General features: G+C 63.0%; 3 protein-coding genes across 19 annotated transcripts; 1 reads left to right on the top strand and 2 right to left on the bottom strand.

The window, feature by feature from the left end:
* Positions 1-231: 231 nt before the first annotated feature.
* On the bottom strand, positions 232-3933 carry GFER (growth factor, augmenter of liver regeneration). Its single transcript, XM_024234108.3, has 3 exons — positions 3504-3933; positions 3037-3233; positions 232-2113 (listed from the first exon to the last, which is right to left on the bottom strand). The coding sequence occupies exons 1-3, from the start codon at positions 3759-3761 to the stop codon at positions 1951-1953; spliced, it is 618 nt and encodes a 205-aa protein (XP_024089876.1). The 5' UTR covers positions 3762-3933; the 3' UTR covers positions 232-1950.
* Positions 3934-4044: 111 nt separating this feature from the next.
* NOXO1 (NADPH oxidase organizer 1) lies at positions 4045-9083 on the top strand. Of its 17 annotated transcripts, XM_054534537.2 has the most exons (10): positions 4052-4883; positions 5275-5366; positions 6813-6904; positions 6999-7079; positions 7272-7347; positions 7463-7640; positions 7825-8009; positions 8096-8209; positions 8457-8574; positions 8650-9083. In XM_054534537.2, exons 1-10 carry the CDS (start codon positions 4807-4809, stop codon positions 8945-8947), a joined length of 1311 nt encoding a protein of 436 aa, XP_054390512.1. In that variant the 5' UTR covers positions 4052-4806; the 3' UTR covers positions 8948-9083. The 17 variants fall into 17 exon arrangements, with proteins under 17 accessions (XP_063573548.1, XP_054390508.1, XP_054390509.1 ...); XM_063717478.1 differs by lacking the exon at positions 7272-7347 and having other exon boundaries at positions 4045-4213; positions 6600-6904; XM_054534533.2 differs by lacking the exon at positions 7272-7347 and having other exon boundaries at positions 4046-4883; positions 6600-6904.
* Positions 9084-9249: 166 nt separating this feature from the next.
* TBL3 (transducin beta like 3) lies at positions 9250-17149 on the bottom strand. Its single transcript, XM_002825981.6, has 22 exons — positions 16365-17149; positions 14473-14524; positions 14289-14384; positions 14157-14204; positions 13901-14042; positions 13733-13817; positions 13482-13652; positions 13318-13393; positions 13142-13235; positions 12870-13051; positions 12634-12775; positions 12469-12527; positions 12269-12372; positions 11036-11183; positions 10713-10943; positions 10571-10641; positions 10327-10483; positions 10197-10255; positions 9936-10039; positions 9778-9849; positions 9527-9685; positions 9250-9446 (listed from the first exon to the last, which is right to left on the bottom strand). Exons 1-22 carry the CDS (start codon positions 16403-16405, stop codon positions 9313-9315), a joined length of 2427 nt encoding a protein of 808 aa, XP_002826027.4. The 5' UTR covers positions 16406-17149; the 3' UTR covers positions 9250-9312.
* Between the last annotated feature and the right edge of the window lie 220 nt (positions 17150-17369).

Below are 17369 nucleotides of genomic sequence, written 5' to 3'. Positions count from 1 at the left end.
AGCCTGGCCAACACAGTGAAACCCTGTCTCTACTAAAAATACAAAAATTAGCAGGGGGTGGTGATGGACACCTGTAATCCCAGCTGCTCAGGAGGCTGAGGCAGGAGAAATTGCTTGAACCCGGGAGATGGAGGTTGCAGTGAGCTGAGATTGCTCCACTGCACTCCAGCCTGGGCGACAGAGTTAGACTCTGTCTCAAAAAAACAAAACAACAACAAAAAGAAAAACAGATTCTAAGGCAAAGTGAAGTTTTATTCAGGAGTGAAACTTTAAGGAAGACAGGGAAAAAGGGAAGGCAGTGGGGGGTGCGGGGGGGGACAGCAGATACAGGCGGTATGTTCCTAAGCTGAACACAGCCTTACCAGAGGACCCAGCTGGTTCCTGAGGCACTCACAGGCCTCGGGAAAGGCCAGAGAGAAGCGTGCTGTGTCTGGGCGAGGAAGGGACACCTCCTCTCCTGGCTGCCCCCCATCTCCCCTCTCTTATTTGTGCCACCTGGCCCCTCTGGGCAGCCTCTACAGAAGCCAGCAGCCCCACAGGGCCAATCTGGTGGGGATATAGCAGCTCCTTCCATGGAGGCCTGAGGAGGCCATGCCAAGGTGGGCCTGCGCCCAGGGAAAAGCTGAGACTCCTAGAGGATAGAGGTCCCTGGAGTTTTATGACCACAGGACACACTGTTGCTGGGCTGCTCTGGCTGGGGAGGCCCAAAGGCTGGGTCCCAGTCACCCCCCAACTTGGTGCACTCAGCCTTCTCCATCTCTGACACGCACGGCGGCTCCCAGCAGTCTCCTCGGACTCCATCCTCACCCCCTGAGTTCTCTGGCTCTCCCTTTAATGTACCCCGCATCTGTCCCCGCCGTGGGGTGGGTCTTCCTCTTGGTGGTCACTCGGTGACTGCCCCGGCTTCCTCACCAGCCCTCCTGTTCCACCCTTACCTGCCTCATCCCAGCTCAGCAGCCAGAGGACCCTTCAAAGCCACATCACTCCATGCCATCCCCTGGCTCCAAACCCACCAAGAACTTCCTGTCAGGGGAACTGGGGGTAGAAGCCACGGCTTTGCTGGGGCCTTGGAGACCTCGTGCCATCTGGCCTCCCAGTACTACTGGGACCCCCACATCAGCTACTCTGGCCCCCCTGCCCCAACCAATCAGCGTCCTTGCTGTTCCTGGCTCACTCTCACCTTGGGATCTCTCTCTCCTGAGGAACCAGGACCCCAGCAGGAAATGCAGCTGAGCACAAAGGGATGGAACAAGCTCTGTCCACTGCTTTATTAAGCCCCAGCAGAAAATACACTGAAGCCAGGTTCTCAGTCACTTCAACGTTTCATCTGGGCTTCAAACTCTGAGGAAGCGAGCCCCACGAATCCCCTGTGGACAGGCATGACAACGCTGGCAGGCGTGTGCCAGGCAGGGAGAGGATAGGATGGCTGGTGGACCCTCAGAAAGACCTGACCTGAGCTTTCCCTGTAGGGACTGAGCAGAGCGGAGAATTGAGCCCCTAAAGTGAGCAGCACAGAGCCACGGGGGGCAGGGGCATCCCTGGCTGCATAGTGGGAAAGCAATGGCCTGGCCGCCAGGGACAGGCACAGGGACGCCCAGCCAGGGCCCACTGTCTTCCCGTGTGACGAGTGAGGCGCCAGGGTATGCGGTGGGCAGGAAGCCACATCCTGAATGTCAAGGGGCAGCCCAGGCTGCTCCTCCTTCCCTCATCTGCAGTTCAGCTGCAGCTCCTTGGGGCCTCCACTGAGGAAGAGGCCAGTGGGTGCCTGCTGTGGGCACCTCCACTTCTGCTCCAAACCTAAGAGGGGCAGGGCAGGTCCCCACGGGCAGTGTCCTGGGGACCACCCAACTGAGACAGAACAGGCTCTGGCTGTGATGCACTTTAATGAGTGCCCTGCCCCTATCCAACCATGCCTGGCTAGCTGTCCCATGGGCTCTGGCTGACCACCCTCTAGTCACAGGAGCCATCCTTCCAGCCGTCGCGCCAGCGCTCATCCACTTTTGAGCAGTCGAAGTCAGGCTTGCCCAGCTTGCGGTTCACTTCATTGTGCAGGTGGCATAGCCACTGTGTGAAGCATGCCCGGGTGCGGGTGTCTGGCTGGTTCCTGCACAGCCTGTGTAGGGAGAGCATGTAAAGAATGGGAGGACGCAGTGGCTCCACTGCCCCTGCCAATTCCTTGTCTGCTCCCAAGGAAGGAGAGCTGGGGCACTGCTGTGAGCTACACCTGGGAGTGCCCTTATGCTCCAAGAGACAGGCATTCCCAGAACACGGCTAACCCTGCAGCTCCCCGGGTGTGATAAAACTCCCAGGGCTGCTCAAACACCCACCTGGAGAGCTTGGCAAACTCCGACGAGGCCTCAAGGCAAGACATTATAGCACAGACATGGCAATTTTATAAGCTCCTAACACCCAGGAAGCAGCATCCAGTGTCCCTGGCCTCAGGCAGAGTGTGGCCTGGGTGGGGCTGGGCACAGCCTTGTAACTGAAAACTGGACTTGTTTCTTAGCACCTGAGGGCAAGCCCTGGTGCGTCAGTTCAGCAAGAGACTTCATTCTAACTGACCAGGCTTACAGCAACAATGGCAGCTCTGCCCTACACATCTGGCCTAGAAACACCTACAAGGGCCAGTGCTGGCTCTTGGATGCCTCAGTGAGGAAGAGATGGCTCTTGGGAGCAAAAACAGTGGATTTCCAAGATTTTAAAACCAGCAGCCCTGCTCTAGAAGTCAGGCAAAGTGGAGTCCTCCCTAACTTGCGGGGAGCCGCCTTCAGTGCCAGACAAGGCAGGGAATCCCTTCCTGGGAGCCCTGTGGCTGTGGCAGGAGCAGTACCCAGCAGCAGATCCCGGCAGCTTGGCTTCTGAGACGAGAGGAGGAGGCTCAGATAGCCCCAGTCCTCACCTGTTGGAGGTCCCTGCTCCTCAGCAAACTTCTGCCACCTCTGCATCCGGTTCTCTACGTTCCCCGCTATAACGTCAGCCAGGAGCCCCAGGCCCAAGCTCCAGTGCAAAGCTCTGCTGCGTGCAAACACATCTTACCTTTTCCTTAGGTCTTCGGCACACTCCTCACAGGGGTAAAACTTAGAAAATAAATGTATGAACTGGGCCATGTCTTGCTGCTGTTCTGGGGTGGGCAGGTCGGGGTAGTAGGCGGCCAGGGTGTGGAGGACAGCCCAGCTGTGGCGGCCCAGTTCCTCGCGATCCGGTGGGCAGTCCTCCCTAAACTTGGTGTCCCGCTGCGGAAGCAGGCCGACCGAGAGTGAGTTCATTCTCCGAACAAAAGCGCCCAAAGCTCCCCCCTGTACGGCCCAGCCGGTGGCCCACTGGACTCCGGCCAAAGTGCTGCAGACGATCCAACCCACGCGCGGATGAAGGCTGTAAGGCCGGGCCTACCCGGGGGGCAAGGTTCAGGGACAGGCAACCCTGGGGAGCTCTGCCGGGGCACCTGGGCGGGGGCGGGGGCAGGGGCTGCGCGGGGCTGGGAGAAATCGGGCAGGGATCTGCACCTTCTGCTGCGTCCGCATCCACGTCTTGAAGTCGACGCAGGCCCGGCACGGCCGCCTCCGGGAGGCGTCCTCGGCGACCGGAGAATCGGAGGTCGGCGCCTGGGCTGGCGTCGAGGCCGAGGCGGCCGCGTCTCTCCGCCCCGCGCCCCGGCCCCGCGCGTCGGTCGCCAGGTCGTCCATCATCTCGGAGCGCGCGCCCCCCGGCAGGAAGAAGAGGTTCCCGCCGTAGAAGCGGCTCCGCTCGCCGGGCGCCGCCATGTTGCCCGCGCAAGGCCTGCCGGGTCAGCTCCGCCTCCAGATGAGCCTCCAGGTCAGCCTCCAGGCCAGCGCGCGGCCACAGGAGCCGGAGGCGCGCGCCGTGCTCGCGGGGGCCGGGCCCGAGCGGGGGCTGGGGGCGGAGTCGGGGGCGGTGGCCGGCCCGCCGGCCCGTGTGGAGGCGGAGCCAGAGGCCGCGGCGCTGGCCTGGGCGGGGGCGGGGCGGGGGGGGCGGGGGCGGGGCGGGGGGGGCGGGGGCGGGGCCGGCCCCGGGGACAGAGGTGGGGGCGGAGCAGGAGGGCCGGACCCTGCTGGCGCCCTCAGGCCTCGATCCGCGGCACACGCCGGGGTTGCGCCGTCCGTGGCGGCCCTCTCGCTTTCTCCAGTAAAAGAGCAGTGTGTGGCGGAAGGTGCGCCGCGGCCGCGCTGTGGACCCGAGCTGACATCCAGGCAAAGTCCGTGTTGCAGCCCGCGACATCCCCATCGCTCCGCTCTGAGTGTCCTGCGTGCCTGCGGCCAGGCTCTGTGCCCTCCGCTGAGGGGCGCGTCCACCCGCTGGCTGCCAAGCGCCCTCTCAAGGCGGGCTGGGCGTGACCGCACAGATTGCGGCGCGCGCTAGGGTCCTGGGCTCTTGTCCCCTCCCCGGCGCCATGGCAACGGGCGTCTGGCAACGCAGGGCGGGGCGCGGCCGCACAGGGTTGGTGCGTGCCTTGGGCTCCCCGGCGCCCCCCGCCGGCTGTCGCGGATCCTAGAGCCTGGGATGAGGGGTCGGGCTCCCGGTTGGAGCGGCCTCTGAGATTCCTGTGCCTCCTTGCGTTCATTTATCCATTCCGCTATTATTTGTGCAGTGACCGCTCTGTTCCAAGTGCTGGGCAGAGCAGGGAACACAGTTCTGTTCCCTGACCTTCTCTGTTCATAATCCAGTGGTCAAGACAGGAAAAAAAAACAAGGACTCATACTCATAAATGTTCACGTACAAACTGGTGGGTCCATGCAAGGGTGTAGTAAATCTGGAAGGCCTCCTTGAGGAGGTGACCCTTTCTGAAGGATGAGGAATCAGCTGAGGAGCGCCTTCGAGACCAAGCCCAAGGTGGCAGGGTCTTGGCATTTTGCAGGAACAAAAAGGCCAGTGGGATGCTAGGGAGGGTTGAAAGGTGGGAGGGGAGATCCAGGGACGGGCAGGGGCCCACCAAAGACTTGGTCGGCAGCTGCGGGGATTGGGAATTTATTATAACGGTAGGAGGGAAGATGCTAGACAGTTTTGGGCAAGGCTACCCAATCTGATCCCATTTCAGTTTGCTGCAGATTCCTCTGGCTATCATATGGGGAGTGAATTTCTTTTTTTGAGACAGGGTCTTGCTCCGTTACCCAGGGTGGAGTGCAGTGGCACGATCTTCTTCACTGCAGCCGCGACTGCTTAGGCTCAAGTGATCTCCCACCTCAGCCTCCCAAGTAGATGGGACTACAGGCACGCACCACCACGCCCAGCTAATTTTTGTATTTTTTGGGGGCATAGATGGAGGTCTCAACATGTTGCCCAGACTGGTCTCGAACTCCTGAGCTCAAGCAGTCCCCCTGCCTCGGCCTCCCAAAGTGCTTGGATTACAGGTGAGAGGCACCGTGTCTGTCCTTGGAGTGGATTTTGTAGGGGCAAGTGAGGAGTATACGGATGGAGGGTGCGGTGCTTGTACTATTCAGGCAAGAAAAGAGGGTAGGGGAGGAAAAAGTGGAAACCATGCAGGGCTGATGGGGTGTGGGGCAGGGGCTGTCAGCTGGGGTAGGCAGGTGGCCTCAGAATCCCTTTAGGCCTCTGCTTTTGAATAAATCCTCCCCAGCTTCTCCTGTCTTCCAGGGAAGCAAGGTCTCCCCTGGGTTCACACGCTGGACCCCACCAGGTCAGCTGGGCCCTCAGCTGAGACAGGGAGAAGGTGATAGCTGGCTGGGGGTACCCTGCAAATCAACCTTATGTGAGCAGGTGTTCATTGCCCATGCCAAGACCAGGGACAGCTTGAGGGCCTCAGAGAGAGTGCTGGTGGGACAGACACACAAAGGCCTTTTGTTGCAGCCAGGGCAGCTTCCTGGAGGGATGCCTTAGAGGTTGACCACTCCCTGAAGGGGCTGGAGTAGGGGCATCCCAACACAGAACTGGTGGCCCCAGCACCAGGAAGAACTATTGTGTGCCAGGGTTGAATGTGGCTTCTGAAGCCCAAACTATAAGGAAGGAGCCAGAGAGGTGGAGCACCTGGGCGAGCCTCTGCCCAGGCCATGTTTGCAGTAAGTCATGGTGGTTCTCAAAACAGCCCTAGTGGCCACTTCCGTGACCACCACCCCACCCACCAAATGCCAGTGACTGCACAGATGGGCCCTCTTTCTCCTACCCCAAGTCTCCTCACTGCAGGGGAACCCCTGGGGTGAGCCTGTGAGGTCTGCCCTTCCCCCAGCGTGTACAGAAAAGCTCACAATAATTACGCATTGAACACACATTTCCTTCTCTATGAGTTGGGGACATTAAGAGACCTTTTCTCCAGCATTAGGATTAAGTCAGACAAAGCACTTAAAGCTGTAAGCACTGAGTCCTTGGTTCTGCACAGAAATCCCCAGGCCAGTTCAAAGACAGAGTTGTTGGGCACACCCTGGCAGGGCAATTACCTCACAGGGTAGGGGAATCCAGAGAGGTGAGCAGGACAGGCGGCGCTTTGATTAGCCCTGCCTTCTCCTCCCTCCTCCTATGGCCAGAGGCAGGCAGGAGGGCCCCAGGCAGCAGTCCCGCCTGCCCTTCGCCCCTTCTTCAGTCTCGCACCCCTCCAAGGCTGGAAAGCTCATTCTTCTTCTTCCTCCCAGCAGCTCTGCCTGGAAGTCCCCCAATCCCTGTGCTCCAGCCCCCAGATCGTGGGCTTGGGGGACAGCAAGAAAGCTGCAAAGGACTCAGCTGGGGCGGCTCCACAAGGACCCCACAGGCTTGAGGCGTTGCCAGGATTCTATCCCAGGCGGTTTTCTGGGTCCCCCAGAGCCCTCTCAAGCACAGGGAGGCAGAAGGGTCCTCGCCCATTTCAGGAATCTGCAGCCTGGAGGCCACAGGCATGGCAGGCCCGCGATACCCAGTTTCAGTGCAAGGGGCAGCCCTGGTGCAGATCAAGAGGCTCCAAGTAAGACCTGGCTGGGTCCCTAGTGGCCCCAAGGCATAGGAAGCGGGTGCCTGGACCAGCACCTCCAAGGCACTCCCAACTTTCTGTCCCCCAGACGTTTGTCTTCTCCGTGCGCTGGTCAGACAGCAGCGACACCTTCGTGCGCAGGAGTTGGGACGAATTCAGGCAGCTCAAGGTGAGTGACCCTGGGCCACCCTGATGTCGCGGTGGCGGCTTCCCCACCCGGCTGCGTCCCATCGGTGACTCCCACTGGAGGCCCTTCGTCCCCGCTGAAGCTCCCAGCCCCTGCCATCCGGGTGAGGGACTCCGCCCTCTCAAGGGTGCACAGTGGGCTCTGGAAGACCAATGCCCTGGTTCCCGCCCTCAGAAGACCCTCAAGGAGACCTTCCCGGTGGAGGCGGGCCTGCTGCGGAGATCTGACCGCGTTCTCCCAAAGCTTCTCGGTCAGGCCAGCCTGGGTGCGGGGGCGGGGAAAGCGGTGGCTTGCCTGGGGGCGCCAGGGACCAGTGAAGCCCAAAGCGGAGTATCACACACAGTACGTGTTTGTGGTCCTTTAAGATGCACCACTGTTGGCACGCGGGGGGCGCACAAGCCGCGGCCTGGCGCGCCTGCAGCTGCTGGAAACCTATTCTCGGAGGCTGCTGGCGACGGCAGAGCGCGTGGCACGGAGCCCGGCGATCACTGGCTTTTTCACACCGCAACCCCTGGACCTGGAGCCCGCGTTGCCACCCGGCAGGTGCCCGACTCTCCCCAAACTCCCAGCCTGCAGCGGCGTGTGGAGCTGGGAGAGGTCCAGGGTTGGGGGAAGAGCCAGCGAATAGGGGAAGAGAGTGGGAGGCTGGCGGTCTTGCCAGGGTGGCGCCCCCAGTTTCACCCTCCCCATCCGCCTACCTCTCACTCGGATGGGCTGCCCTTCCCAGCCGGGTGATCCTGCCCACCCCAGAGGAGCCGCCTCTCTCTCGCGCTGCGGGCCGCCTCTCCATCCACAGTCTGGAGGCTCAGAGCCTGCGCTGCCTGCAGCCCTTCTGTACCCAGGACACGCGGGATCGGCCTTTTCAGGCGCAGGCCCAGGAGAGCCTGGACGTGCTGCTGCGGCACCCCTCAGGTAGGGCCCGCCAAGAACCCAGGGATTTGCCCCTCTGCTCCTGGACCCGAGGGAGCCTCGAGTCCCTGCCCGCTTCTTGCGCACAGGCTGGTGGCTGGTGGAGAACGAAGACCAGCAGACGGCCTGGTTTCCAGCGCCCTACCTGGAGGAGGCGGCCCCGGGCCAGGGCCGGGAGGGAGGCCCATCCCTAGGGAGCAGCGGTATGCGCCTAACCCCACCCCTCATGCCACCACTACGGCTTGACCGTGTGGCAAGACTGGGCCAGAAGCACCGCGGGCAGGGTGGCCCAGGAGCCCGTGCTTGGTCTCCGCACCTAGAGGAAGCCCCGAAGCGGTTTTAGAGCGGCCCCGCCGTCAGCAGACTCAAGCAAGGAGAATGTGGAGAAGGGTGCGGGCGGGCCTTGGCCTCTGTGGCCCCGCGGTGACTCCAAACACCCACTCCCACCAGGTCGCCAGTTCTGTGCTTCCCGCGCCTACGAGAGCAGCCGCGCAGATGAGCTGTCCGTGCCCGCAGGGGCGCGCGTGCGCGTGTTGGAAACGTCAGACCGCGGCTGGTGGCTGTGCAGGTACGCGGGAGCGGGCGTGGGCAGGGCAGGCTAGCCGAGGCGGGCGGGGCCCTAACCACACCCCGCCCCTCGCAGGTATGGCGACCGGGCCGGCCTACTCCCCGCGGTGCTGCTGCGGCCGGAAGGGCTGGGCGCGCTCCTGAGCGGGACGGGGTTCCGCGGAGGAGACGACCCGGCGGGTGAGGCCGGGGGCTTCCCCGAACCCTCCCAGGCCACCGCCCTTCCCCCCACCGTGCCCACCCGACCTTCGCCGGGCGCCATCCAGAGCCGCTGCTGCACCGTCACACGCAGGGCCCTGGAGCGGCGCCCACGGCGCCACGGCCGCTCTCGAGGGTGCGTGGACTCTGTGCCGCACCCCACGACGGAGCAGTGAGCGCGAGGATCCCGATGAGGGGATGGACCGCGCCATCCCAGGGCTGGGGAGGAGCGGGGAAGGCGGATCTCCCTGGCCAGCAGCGATGGGAGGGGGTCATTGGCTGTTCCTCTGAGTAAAGCTTCTTCTGAATGACCCCCACCGTCTAAGCGTGCGGAGCCGCGGGCTGTATCTCTACCAGGCCAGGGTGCGGGATGGGCGTGACAGGACCGAGACCATCAGCTCCAGTGCACTTCTGGCTGGCTAGGTAGGGTGTTGGCCACGGTGGGGGCTGGACTGGAATCCAGAGAGACAGAGCCGGCTAGGAGAGCGGCCTTTATGGGTTTTCCAGGGGTTCAGGATGGACTGGAGAGAGACCGGACCGGCTAGGGGAGAGCGCCTTTATGGGTTTCCCAGGGGGTGGGGGCAGTGGCCAGCACAGGGAGCTTCATGTTGTGCCACAGGAAGTCCAAGAAAGTGGCGGCCTGGAGGGTCCTGCTGAGCCGCTGAAAGTGCCGCTCTGGGGTTGGACAGAGGGAGGTTAGGGGGGTGGTCCACACGCCCACTAGGATCCCCCAACCCCAGGCTGTGCCCACATACCAGTGTAGGGCAGCAGGGCCTCAAGCGCTGCCCGCACGCCTTCGTAGGTCAGCAGCTCCTCGGGGGCCTCACGCCGCAGGAGCACACCCAGCACGGCCTGGGCCTCGTGGCAGTGCCGCGAGTTGGTGTTCCACGTGACGCAGAAGCGCAGCAGGGCCTCTGTGGGCAACAGGACCCTCATCGTCTTGCCCAGACAATCTGCCATGACTGGCCCTTGCCCACCGGGCCATCCACCCTGACTGGCCCCCAACCTTTCTGGTCGCGCCGCAGTCGGAGCATGGTGGCTTCCAGCTTCTCGCAGGCCTCAGGGTCCCTCCGGATGGCTGTGGGAGAAGGGAAGGCTGAGCTGGGGAAAGCAGAGCCCAGTGGTCCGAAGACCCAGCCCCTCGCCCCCAGGGTGAGCACTGACCCTGGATGACAGTCAGCACGGTGTGGGGCCGATCCAGGGAGATGGCCAGGCCCAGCGCCCGCAGGTACCGCTTCTCATGCAGCAGGTTGTCCAGCTCTTGCTGCCTGTGGGGAGGCGAGGAGAGGCCACTGAGGGCCGCTGGCTGGGGCTGCAGGCAGAGCCATCGGAGTCAGCAGGCAGCGAGCCTGGCACTCGGCCTCGTTTTCCCTACGGTACACAGCAGGGTTGATGTGGGGAGGGGCGCCACTGCCCTGGCCTTACCTGACCACCTGTTCCTCTTGCCTGGCCTGCTCCTCTGCCTGCTCCGCCTCGGTCACATCCTGGGGTTAGACTGGGGTCAGATGGGGCCTCCACTCCACCCCGACTCTTCCCTGCCCTTGGGGCCCACAACCTTCCAGAGGATGACTCGGGAGTCACTGGCCCCAGTGAGGGCGCGGTCGTCCAGCCGGCTGCAGTGCAGCCCCCAGACCTTGTCCTCGTGGGCATCCAGCGTCCGCACACACTCGTTGTTCTTGATGGTCCAGAGCTTCACGAGGCCATCCGAGCCGCTGGGTTTGGGGTGGGGAGAGGCTCAGTGTCAGGCAGGTCCCCCCGCCACCCCCCACTCCATCGCTGCCCCACCCCAGCCCACTCACCTGGACAGCAGCTGCGTGCCACGGCTCACAAAGGCCACTTTCAGCACAGAAGCATCGTGCCCCTCAAATGTCTGCAAGGTGGGGGGTAGGGCATGAGATGTCACCAGGGCAGGAGGTGGGGAGGGCCTGGAGCGCCGCTTACCTTGAGACAGCTGAAGTCCTGGAGTGCCCAGAGCTTGATGGTGCCGTCAGCTGAGGCCGTGGCCAGCACCTGGTCCATGGGAGAGAACTGGACGCACCAGAGGCCACGCCGGTGGCCTGAGAAGACACCCAGCAGCTGGCACTGCGGCAGGGCCCAGAGCTTGGCTGTGCGGTCCTGTGAGCCTGTGGCCAGCAGCTTGTCATTGGGGGCAATAGCCACGCTGTTGATGTCCTGGCAATGGGAGAAGGTGGTGGCTCAGCAACGCCCCATCTTCCCCCAGCAAGGGCTCGGCCACACGCCCACCCCAGTGGCTATCAAGTCACCTTATCATGGCAGCGCTGAGTGGTCCGGGCCTGCAGGAGGATGGGGCCGTTGTCTGGGGCTGTGTTCTTGGACAGCAAGGCTTTGGGAAGAGGCCACAGCTTCACAGTGCAGTCCTGGCTGCCTGTTACCAGGAAGGACTCCTTCAGCCTGTGACCCAACAAGAGAGGAGGAGACACAGCTGAGCCCAGCCAGCCCTGATGGCCAGCTCCCCACAGGGCCAGCCTGGGAGCCCACGGTCCAGACCGTGGGGCCTGTCCCAGGATGCGGGTTGGCCTGGGTCACCCCCAGGCACCTGTAGGATCAAGCCCTGTCTACACTGTCCACCTGCAGCACCGGGTGGCTCAGCCCCAGCCACAGGACCCCGGGCCTACATGCAGGGGTCACCTCTCCACCTGGGCCTACATGCAGGGGTCACCTCTCCACCTGGGCCTACATGCAGGGGTCACCTCTCCACCTGGGCCTACATGCAGGGGTCACCTCTCCACCTGGGCCTACATGCAGGGGTCACCTCTCCACCTGGGCCTACATGCAGGGGTCACCTCTCCACCTGGGCCTACATGCAGGGGTCACCTCTCCACCTGGGCCTACATGCAGGGGTCACCTCTCCACCTGGGCCTACATGCAGGGGTCACCTCTCCACCTGGGCCTACATGCAGGTGTCACCTCTCCACCTGGGCCTCGTGCAGGGGTCACCTCTCCACCTGGGCCTACATGCAGGGGTCACCTCTCCACCTGGGCCTACATGCAGGTGTCACCTCTCCACCTGGGCCTCGTGCAGGTGTCACCTCTCCACCTGGGCCTCGTGCAGGTGTCACCTCTCCACCTGGGCCTACATGCAGGGGTCACCTCTCCACCTGGGCCTACATGCAGGTGTCACCTCTCCACCTGGGCCTCGTGCAGGGGTCACCTCTCCACCTGGGCCTACATGCAGGGGTCACCTCTCCACCTGGGCCTACACACAGGGGTCACCTCTCCACCTGGGCCTCGTGCAGGGTCATTCTCTCTGCCTAATGCCCTTCCCCCTTTAACCACTTTGCCGGGGGCTACTTCTGAGGACTGACCCCGAGGCACCTAGGGACTCTCCTGTCCTGTTCTGTTCCACATCTCTGGGCTGGAGCCTCAGAGCAAGACAAAGCTGCCCCTGCCTCCCCAGCTCCCTGAGCGGCAGCCCCTGCTGGCAGGCCTGGGCCTCCACCTCCCTGACACCCCTGGGCCCAGCCCCGACTCACTACCTAGAGCAGCAGACAGTGCCCACGCTGTGTGTGTGACCGGAACCCTGAGCCACGCAGATCACCTGGCCAGCCTTGTTCATTCTCCAGATGCGGACGCTCTGATCCTGGGGACAGGGAGTTGAGGAGAGAGGCTGGTCCGTGGGCCTACTGTGCGGCCTCCCCGCCTGGTGCCCCTGCCCCTACCTCTCAGGGTGCCTCACCTTGGCACAGCTGGCAAAGAGCCACCCCTTCCGGAACACATCCAGGGCCAGGACGATATCTGAGATGTTGTGGGGAGGTATAGGTCACACAGCAAGATGGGGGAAGGGAAGCAAGCAAGGGACCCAGGCGGCTCCCAGGGTGTCAGGTGGGCTGGCCCCACTCACCCGTGTGGCCATGGAGGATCTGGCAGGCTGACGTCTGCAGCTCAAACACTTTCAGGCAGGGGCTATTGGAGGCCACGACAACGTGGGAGTCCTCGGGCCCAAGAAACCGGACATCCAGAACCTCCTCACTGTAGCCAGCAAACTGCAGGGAGGCAGGGGGCAGATGTGAGCCGGGACCTCTGCAAGAGGAGGGCTGGTACCCGCAGCCTCCAGACTGAGCAAGGGCAGGTGTGCACCTGTTTCTGCAGCCGTAGGGAGCGAGCCTCATAGAGCAACAGGTTGTGGTCGGCGGTGGTGGTGAGGACCAGGCCGGCAGTGCGTGCCAGGGTGCAGTGGGTCAGCTCCCGCCCAGGGCCCGGCGGCCGGGCCTGCGTGTACACACACTGCCCAGAAGCTGCCTCCCACACGCGCAGAGTGCCTATGTGGGTAGGGACAGGGCTGCTGAGACTCTCAGGTCCACAGGCGTTCCCCAGCCCCTACCGCCTGCCCATGTCCCGGCCCAACACACCTTGGTCGCCAGCTGTCAGAAAGTACAGGCCTGGGGACGTCACACCCAGCTGGGACACCGGCTCCTCTGGCAACAGCACAGCAGCCTCCACACTCTGGAGACGAACTGGGTCACAGGCTGCTGTCATGCCCTCTCCCCACCCAACTCAAGCAGCCCTGGCCTCCAGGCATCCCCACCTCAAACACAGGCACGGTCCTCGCGGCCTGGCAGCTCTGAAGGTCCCAGATGATACAGATCTTGTCACGGCCGGAGCTGGAGGAGCAACAGCAATCTCAGGTCAAGTCTTAGCCTCAGCCCCCACTTTCCAAGCCTCCCCCTCCTACCAGCGCCCACTGCTGACCTGAGCATGGTGTGGCCATCGGTGCTGAAGGACAGTGAGGTGACGGCGCTGTAGTGGGCAGTCAGCACAGCCAGGCATGACCGGTCCTGCAGTGACCACACGCGGATGGCGGCATCTGTGGCCGAGGAGAAGAGCAGCAGGCGTGTAGGGTCCGGGTGGAAGGCCACTAGGCTGCGGGCGGACGGGACAGGATGGGTGAGCTGTGCAGCCTGGGCGGTGCCTCTGCCCTCCCCCTCCACCCTCCAACTCACTGCACGACACCGGGCGAGCCTCGGAAGTGGTGTGTCCCGTAGTGCCGCACGATGTCCCAGACGCGCACGGCCCCATCACAGCCACCTGCGGGGAAGCAAGGTGAGGGGGTGGAATGCCCAAAGCCCCTGCATCTGTGCCCACTACCCACCTGCACGGCAGGGCCCTACCTGTGGCTAGCAGAGTGGAGGTGGGGTCGAAGGCCATGGTGGCCACGGGGGCTGTGTGTATCGCCTTCCACAGGCGGGTAACGCTGCCCTCTTGCCAGGCCCACTGAGCCAGCAGCAATGCCCGGCTGGCTGTCACCAGCACCTGGAGGAGGGTACAGGTCAGCAGAGGGGCAGCAATACCCTGCTCACATCTTCCTGGACTCAGTCTGGGAGGGAGGCGCTGGAGCGGGTCACCTCCAGGCCCCGCCCCACATACCTCGTCGTCAGGGCTGAGGTCAAAGGCAGTGATGCTCTCCTGGTCCTCCTATGAGAAAGAGTGGTGTGTGCAGAGCACGGAGTGAGTGGGCGCCCTCTCCACTTACCCCTCACCCACCCAGGCTGCCCTCACCTGCTCCAGACTCCGCAGCACGGTCCCCGAAGCCACTTCCAGAATGTTGACTCTGGTGCCACAGACGCAGAAGAGGTGCTGGCCAGTCTGGTCCAGCTGGGGACAGAGAGGTCTCAGCCAGGCAACATTCGGCACCCCCTGTGCCCTCTGGCTGCCCGACCCCTGCCCTTCCCCAGGCTGGTACCTGTGCTTTTCCGCCCTTGTAGAAAGGCTCAATTTTGCGCTCCACAGCATAGCTGGAAGGAGAGCGGGGGGCGAATGAGCACCACCCACCCCCTCAGTCCCCAGGGCCCAGCCCTGTGCTGGGTGCTCCTCTCGAGGTGACCCCAATGGCCCCTGCCCTTGAGTTTCTGGGCAACAGCAGGGACAGGGCATGGGGTGGAACCAGCAGTACTGCAGGGGGCTGTAGCTACCCCTGTCACTGAGAAGTAGAGACCCGGAGCTGGCTGGTGATCCCTGAGGCAGTAGGGGGTGGGCCTGTGTCAGGTGGAGTCAGCCCAACAGCCCAGGGCTCCAAGGGATTCCCCAGTGAGAGCCGGGGGGGTCCTTGGGGACACCCCTGCCGGCAGTGGGTGGCCAGGCCTGCGTAGCCAGCCCAGAGCACATCGTCCCAGTGTCTTCATCCCTGAGGTGTGGCATACCTCTTCCCCTCCCTGACTCTTCCCTCCATCCCCAGGCTTGCCCAGAGCCCGGGTCCCACGAGCACCTGTCATTTCTGTCACCTCACTCGTGCCCCTTCTCCTTTCTTCTCCACTGACTACACCTGGTCCAGGCCATCACAGTCTCTGGCCAGCCACTCTGGCCTCTTCACTGGGCCCCCTACCTACCTCTTTTAATTAATTAATTTATTTTTTGAGACGGAGTCTCGATCTGTTGCCCAGGCTGGAGTGCAGTGGCGCGATCTCAGCTCACTGCAAGCTCCACCTCCCCGGTTCACGCCATTCTCCTGCCTCAGCCTCCCGAGTAGCTGGGACTACAGGCGCCCGCCACCACGCCCAGCTAATTTTTTGTATTTTTAGTTGAGACGGGGTTTCACCGTGGTCTCAATTTCCTGACCTCATGATCCACCCGCTTCGGCCTCCAAAAATGCTGGGATTACAGGCGTGAGCCACGGCGCCCGGCCTCCCCTACCTACCTCTTAACCCTGCTGCCAAGTACCTTTCAGAACATAACTGAAGATGTCACTGCCCTGCATCAGCCCCTCCTTTCTGCCCACACACCTCCCAGACCTTGCCCAGAAGAGCTTCTGCCACCCTTGCCTCGGCTTTCTTTCCCTCTCGTGGCCCACAGTGCACCCCACTGGTCCTGTCCCAGCCTCTGGGACGGGTTTCCTATCTTCCCCCGTTCCCTGTATGCGGCCTGGGCTTCTCTTTCCAGATGTCAAGACCTGGCTCACTTCGCTTCTGGAAGCCTGACTGCCAAAACGAAAGCGGCCCCTCAGCCCCCGCACCCAGTTGACCCTCTCACGGCGGTGCTGCCAGCCTGGGACCTTCCTTTACCAGTGCTTGGCACAACCAAAGCCCCACAGCCGCCAGTGGAAACAATAATCCCATGAGGCTGCGCTGCCAGGGCGGGGGCACCAGCACTGCTGTTCGGCAAAGGCTTGGGGAGTGACGGGACACAGCACTCAGGGCCTCCTGGGCTTCTGCGGACCCGCCCCTCTCCTGCATTCTCCCTGCTCCCTGGAGAAAACGGATCGCGGATGAAAGGTCCCCAGGCCGACTGCTCAGAGGTGGTTCTTCGACCCCGCCGCCTCCCGGGACCAGCCCCGACCTAGGCTCAGCCCTCTCCTCCCCTCATCGGGACTTCTGGTCCTCACTCCACCCCATAGCCGGCTTCTCGATGAGCCCACGCTGCTGCTCCCGGCGGCCGGGCTCCGATCGCCGTACTCCCCGAGAGCAGTCGGGGCCGGCTCTCCCGCCTGGTATCACCGCAGCCTCTGCGACCCCGCGGCCCGGCGCACACATAGCCTCTCGCCTCCACGGACCCCAATGCGTGCTCGCTCCACGCGCACCTCCGCTATGCCGGCTGCAAACCCAGCTCCCTCCCCGCGCGGCCCCAGCGCTCCGGGCTCACTTGGCCTTGAAGCGGCCCACTCCGGTCGCGGTCTCTGCCATGTTGCCGCCGCTGCCGCTCCAGCTGAAACCTGCTAGGGTTCCGGCAGCCACCGCCGCATGAGGGAGGTTAGCACGGAACTCTTCACAGAACGCCACACTCCCGGCGCGCTGCGATGGCGTCACCGCGCGCGACCACTGTGACGTCCCCGCCGGCGCCGCGCGCTTAGCGCCATCTTTGCTTGGGGCAGTGGCGGCTGCATCGGGAAGCGGAAGCGGGCGGAGACGTTTCCGGCCTGGAGGGAGGGCCGTGAGCTGTGAGGGTGCTTCGCGGGCCGGTGGGGGTAGACCGGCGGGTGTGGCATCGCTGGTGGCGTGGCTCTTTGATACCAGTATAAAAAGGCATTCCTAGGCAGCGTTCACGCCTGCTTTTCGGCGTTCTGGGATTTGGGGGCCCCAGCTGTCGGGTGCAGTCCGTGCGTAGAGCCGTCAACCTGACCCTGCCCCTGGGCTCGCAGTGTGGCTCTTGATAAATAACGTAGGTAAATAAATAAACCGGGAAATCTCAAAGGCATTCATGTATTGAGCACCTTCTGTGTGCAAAGCACTGTAATCGGCACTTGGCGGACGCCAGAGAAGAAACAGAACGGGCGAGGACTGATAGTTGCTGAGAGCGGTGGAAAAAGGAGGAGGGCCGGGCGCGGTGGCTCACGCCAGTAGTCCCAGCACTTTGGGAGGCCCAGGCGGGTGGATCACTTGAGGTCGGAAGTTCGAGACCAGCATGACCAACGTGGAGAAACCCCGTCTCTACTAAAAATAGAAAAAAAAAAAATTAGCTGGGCGTGGTGGCTCATGCCTGTAATCCCAGCTACTTGGGAGGCTGAGGCAGGAGAATCGCTTAAGCCCAGAAGTTTGAGACCAGTCCGGATAACAGTGAAACCTCGTCTCTAAAATAAACACAAAAATTAGCCGGCAGTCGTGGGGCGTGCCTGTAGTCCCAGCTACTCAGGAGGCTGAGGTGGGAGGA

Source organism: Pongo abelii, chromosome 18 (genome assembly GCF_028885655.2).
Source record: "Pongo abelii isolate AG06213 chromosome 18, NHGRI_mPonAbe1-v2.0_pri, whole genome shotgun sequence".
Lineage (NCBI taxonomy): Eukaryota > Metazoa > Chordata > Mammalia > Primates > Hominidae > Pongo > Pongo abelii.
Note: the sequence above shows the minus strand (reverse complement) of the source record. Positions and strands in the feature narration are given on the sequence as shown.